Genomic DNA, 6,000 nt, shown 5'->3' with positions numbered 1-6,000 from the left:
TGCTGTGTTGCACCGTATAATTTGTGTCTGTGCTGTAGGAAATTAAATATTTGAAGTAAAAGATGTGATATAGTTTTAGGGGAAAATTTGCCAGTTGGCAGGCAATCCTGGAGGCGGTGAAGTCTGACATTCGCCTTCAGGTTCAATGCGATTTTCGCCGTTTATCTGAGGCTGCCTTTTTTGGAGGTTGGTGTGCTGGGGAGGGGTGTTTCGTTTCGCTGCGTGCTGGTCGTCCTTTTGTGGTTCTTTAATGTTCCAGTGGGTGGATGGGGGTTTGTCTCTGCAGGTCGTTGGGCGTTTTTACTTTTTTTTTCTGGCTCGCTTGACTTGAGTTTTGTTTGTCAGAGTGGGCTGGTTTGGTAGTGCCGTTTGGCCGTGACGTTTAGGTTCCTGTAGGGCGGGTCACGTGAAAAGCACGGTTACGACGTTGAGTTGAGCATAAAGGGGTACGTAGATGACAAGCCTGTCTGGTAAAATTATTATGGATAGAGTCATTGGACATATAAAACGTAGAATCTCTGTATAAGAATATGCCCCTGGACTTGCCTGACTATACAGAACAAAAAAACCTAATCAGTTAATCAACTTATCTCACTATATACACTGTTTGCTGTTTGTTAATGACATAATTTCACTTTCAACCATGAAAAGTAAGTGCACTTATACTTTCAGCTTGACCCTTTTTGCTAACGAAAGTAAAGCTTTCGTCAGCCTTTAACTTATTAACTCTTTCTTATGGCGTGATTAAATAATGCCATTGCAGCATTGTCAAAATGACTTTGGCAAACTGATGTTAGTAGGATCATTTATGCAGAGCTTTAACTGATGCATGGTTGGTTAGACTCGTCAAAGTATAAACTTTCAAATTAAGAAGTAAGATGCGTGGCACAGAGTTTTAAGGTAAGCATTAATCAATACTTTAATGGATCGTTTTCATTTACTTACTCTAAGCGAATGCATTCTCATCACTTTACAAATTCGGTAGTTTTTGTCTCAATTTCGATGATACTAATATCACACTCAAGAAAACATTGATAATGAAAAGTTTAGTCTGTCTTGAGTTTGTCGTTTACAGATTGGTGGTTTTTATCTTGTCCACTTTCTTCTCGTGAAACGGCCTTTTTACTTTTAATAAGTTATCAATGCTTTAAGTGTTGGAACCACGAACTGGTAGCGTGTTGTAGTTGCTAATGCATACGCAACATATATCGTGTCACAATTATTTCAGTGAGGAAAGAGAGGCAAAAGCGAAAGATATGCATCTCACTAAGTTTCAAGATCAATTATTGAGTTGGCATGAATATTTGAGGTAGGCCTATACAATGTATAAAAATAAGGTATCATGGTACATTGTACGTATCAATGCGAAACCACATAAATTTAATGACACCAAATGCACTAAAACGGCACAACAAAAGCACAGCAACGAAGATGTCGAAATTTTCCGCCTCATCCGTAACATCCAATCAACCGCCTCCACCCACCAAACCCCCACCCCCACCACGTCGCCCACCTCCTCACTTGCCACCGACGCCATCCTATCAACTGACCTTATAAACCTCATACGGCCAGTCCATAAACGCCCCCACCCTCAAACTCCATCGTCCCATAATAAGAAGAATAAGTCCCGCCCAAAGGCTCGCGTGATGCGTGATGTTCAACCAATCAAAATCTCTGTCCCACAACATTTCCGTTACTTTCAATTTTGTTTAACGTAAGGGCCAACTTCGTGTTGACCTTATTGAGGAAGCGTAAAAGAACGCACGGTGGCTCAGGGTCCCCGGATAGTATCTGTCGGGGTAATTTCTGGGGAAGTTGAGCTACAGGTGAAAGAGACGTCGTGGAGGCGGCCGCTTTTACAATATATTCCTTTGTTTGAAATTTTAGATTTGTGATTTTCTACAGATTTTTCAACAGAAGTCGTTATCCTTCAAAACAAATATTGTCAAAGTAAAAGATATGAAAGTTTTCAAATTGCGTCATTGAAGTGATGCGGACACTTTCTTTCTTCTACTTTACAGACGTACTTAGACACTTATTGGGAATTCACCCCGGTATTAACTCGGTGATGGCAAGACGCCAGGGAACGCTGTGCTTGCTGTTGGTAATGTTATCTTTCAGGCAAGGCGATAGTCAAGTAAGTTTCACGGCGTTGGAGACATACATCCGAGAATTATTTCAATCTGCAAAATTCAACTCAACATTGACCCATTTCACGGTGTCAGAGGACAGCAATAGCATTTACGTTGCAGGACTGGGTATTCTATATCATTTATCTACACACTTTGAAATTTTAACTCAAGTGGCCGTTCGCGATGACGTTGTCACTGAGATCATAACAATTGCGCCTTACCCGATGAACAAGCTTATTACTTGTGTCAGTGGTGAACATTCAAGATGCCAGTTGAGGAGATTGTATCAATTAACAGAAATTAAGGAATTGTGCTCATTAGCAAGAGCTCTCGGCGATCAGACTGTTGTCGGGATAGTAGGCACATATAGAGATGACACGTATGCTGACTTAGCCCTTTATGTTGCACAGACTATAAAACATACCGACCTTATCATCAGAAATCCAGTTTCAGTCAATTTTCTCTCAAACGACGAGAGTCCTCGTATGACCAACAGGAGAACAATGGCGATTGGCACTGACCTGCAGGAAAATTTTTACATCAAATACGCAGCAGTATTTTCATATCGTGGCTACACGTACTTTTTGTCATCACAAATGCAGGATGCGACGTCTGAAAGCCCAATCGTTCCAAAGTTAAGCAGACTATGTCACAATCACACATCTTCGGAATTGGTTGGATTTACTGAAATCACACTGAAATGCAGGGGCGCAAACAACACTCTGTACAACATTGCTAAAGCTGCGCATGTTTTCAACGATCGACTTTTCGGTGTATTTGTTAAGAATGGTAAACCTCTTTCAGATTTTAACCCAACCAGCACATCAGCTCTGTGCATGTATAAAATGGAGGACCTTGTTCAAGCGTTCGTAGAAGCGACAACTGAATGCGCATGCGGAGATGATCATGGAAGCCATATTAATTATCTGAGAGGAGGCCGCTGCCACGCTGTAAGTGTAATTACTAATTTGATTCTTTAATAAACAATGTGTTACTGAAACCAATTCGAGTGGGTACAGTTGCGAATGTTTGCAATGTTATTGTCATTTTAATTAAATTGAGGAAGTGTGTGGTTCAGCTGGGCGTCCCTACTCTTGTTTTCAAAATGCGTTACTTTGTTCTTGTAGTTTACTTAAGGCCTAGAATCTTCAAAAACAAACAGCTGCATATATTAATACAGTAAGGGATACGTGTAAAAACGCATGCCTGACTATATTCCAATCTTGCTTTTAGTTTCCATACCATCTCCAGTAAAATATAACTACAAACAATAATTCAGTATTTTATAGACCTTAAAAATGAACGCAAAGCACAGTCCTCTACTTGTTATTTCGATATAACTTAATTCAGAGAAAAATCACAATGTGAAATGGTAGATCTAGTCATCCCTTTTAATACTGCCTACATTAATAAGTGTATGAATAAATTAAATCTATAAAAGCATCTTAAAATGGAGAAAAAACTGAAGGCCTTGTACAAGATAATACAAAAAAATGAGAATGAAACATACCAAGAAATGAAACAACAACAATTTAAACAAAAATTAAAAAGCAAAAATATCAATTCAATATGGAAACAACTCAAAATTAAACAGTTTGTAGAAGAGTTTCTACATGAAAATTGGTAGTAACCATTTCACAAAGCGTAAGCACAATTAATCAAATTGATTATTATTGTATATATTTGGACTCATTCTGTAAAATCCTGTCTTACCATAACCAGCAATTTGTACCAACTTCTTAACCTTCTTGGTCTACCTGTTGATTTGGAAAAGTCCCAATGAAATCAGTCTGACTGTTGGTCTCTTACTTTGCAGCTTATAACAAATTATAACTATATAAGACATTGTTGGGGTGAAAGTTCAATAATAGAAAGAGACACATCGTATCAGTAGTAATCTGATCTCCTTTTTTGCAGCTATAGTTCTTTTTTGACCCTTGTGGATATATTGTTACAGAGTGAGCTGCGAAAACTTTGATTTCGCGGAAGGGAAACAGTTGCCAGCTTAGTATTATAGAAATACCACTGCACTTATGATGAATTATTAACTGATACCACAATCGTTTTGTAAAAAACACTTCCTCTTCTTGCTCGGTTTACCATTTTCAGTTTAACCACTATTCGATTTTACTAAAATTTTGAAAACATGACCATTAACCTATGGTATATTAAAATGAAATTGCTTGTATATGTCCAGAATCCCAATCTATGCGGGGACCCGAGTTTGGTGCATTGGCTTGCATGTAACGGTGAACCATCTGCGGTAAAATACCCCGAACGCAAACCAGAACTCGGAGCACTCATTGGAAAGGTGATATTTGAACAGGTGGGAAAGACTTTTACCTCTATATTGATTGCCCAAGTACCGACCAACTCTATATCATCGAACGTGGCTTTCATTGGAACAAAGGAATGTCGCTTGATGAAGGTTTGTCCTTCGTATTATCTCACAGATTATATCATTAACTAGTTGATAATAAATGAGTTACTGACAAATTCACTTCTCTTTAACGTCTGTAAGGCTACATTGGTTGGGAAATCATCTGCGTTAATGTCTTTATATTAAAACAGCACTAGTCTAACACGGTTTTTGGGTGAGCGATTAAGTATTACACATTTGTAAGTGGTTACATGCAATTGATCATGGGGTGAAGAAGATATAAGGTCACCAAATTTGTGTTGCTATTTTAAGACTGATGAGGGTTCGGCAACTGTTCACAACTTTGTCCGATAAGCCATTATTATGCTCTAGTTTTTCACACTTGTAGTTTCGATGACTGAGTTTCGATCCCAGAGTTTCGATCCCAGTAGTTTCGATCCCAGAGACTTGTTAATTATTGATAATACAAATACCTGAACTTGCCATTCAGTCGCGAATGAATTCATTTACAAAATAATCAAAGTACTTTAATCTAGGTTACTGTTGATAGGTTTCGCTTTTCATCAGCCTCGTTTATTGTAACCTCTCTGTACCATGCTAGACAATTTCATCCTAGAATATCTGGTCCTAGTTAATGATTATTTGTTAAGACAAAAAAACCATTGAAAGCGGGAAAAATGTAAGTTCATAGTTATTTTTTTTCATTATTTAGCTTACGAAAGATGTTCAATGATATATCTACAGGTCAGAATGCACGCTAACTTCAGTGGGGTCCTGTACGAGGTTATACAGATGCCATACCCGGTGTTAAGTGACATGTGGATTAGCAACGACAATAACACCATCATTGTCTTAACTGAAAAACAGGTATAGCCTGCCATATGCACGATTTGCTAAGTTTAGTAGTTTAAGAAATGTATGCAAGAGTGAAAATCACTAATTATTACAAGCTGACAACGCCATTACAGGAATTCTATCAGCAGATATTACACAAACTCGTTCCTCCTGTAAGTCAACGGTTTTATATTACTGATATTGTACTTTTTTCGTTGGAGTACTGTTAACTGGCATACTTGGCAAGTGTTTAAGTCAGCTGTCATTGCAGCGTGATCTTTTTATAGTATATTTAAGGTGAATATAGAATAATGTTTTCAAGTGAAACTTTTAAATAAGCGTTCTTTGCTTGATGCACTGCGTGCATTTATATTAGTTGGAGTAATCATAACGATGCTTCCGTATACTTTCATTGTTTTGTCCCCTTTGAGAATAGAATACAAAATATTGTCATAATACCTTTTTTTTCCTGTCGTCTTAGCTGATAAAACTCGCGGTGGCTAACTGTAGTAAATACTTTACCTGCAACGACTGCCTCCGTGAAGGACTTGGTGCAACTGACCCGTATTGCGGTTGGTGTACGTTAGAAAACAGGTAGGTCAGACATAAATGTCAAATATGATCTAAATGCATTAAAACTAATCTAACAACCTA

General features: G+C 38.1%; 1 protein-coding gene across 5 annotated transcripts in view; it reads left to right on the top strand.

The window, feature by feature from the left end:
• The first annotated feature begins 792 nt into the window (after positions 1-792).
• Positions 793-6,000, top strand: part of LOC139983682 (plexin-A4-like) — a 32,738-nt gene continuing 27,530 nt past the window's right edge. For all 5 annotated transcript variants that reach the window (XM_071997413.1, XM_071997412.1, XM_071997409.1 and 2 more), the window contains exons 1-5: positions 793-900; positions 2,022-3,082; positions 4,330-4,560; positions 5,257-5,379; positions 5,828-5,940. In XM_071997413.1, coding sequence (XP_071853514.1) covers positions 2,069-3,082; positions 4,330-4,560; positions 5,257-5,379; positions 5,828-5,940 — 1,481 coding nt within the window. In that variant the 5' untranslated portion in view covers positions 793-900; positions 2,022-2,068. The remainder of the gene's footprint in view (positions 901-2,021; positions 3,083-4,329; positions 4,561-5,256; positions 5,380-5,827; positions 5,941-6,000) is intronic.

The sequence above is a fragment of the Apostichopus japonicus genome, chromosome 16 (genome assembly GCF_037975245.1).
Source record: "Apostichopus japonicus isolate 1M-3 chromosome 16, ASM3797524v1, whole genome shotgun sequence".
Taxonomy (NCBI): Eukaryota; Metazoa; Echinodermata; class Holothuroidea; order Aspidochirotida; family Stichopodidae; genus Apostichopus; species Apostichopus japonicus.
Note: the sequence above shows the minus strand (reverse complement) of the source record. Positions and strands in the feature narration are given on the sequence as shown.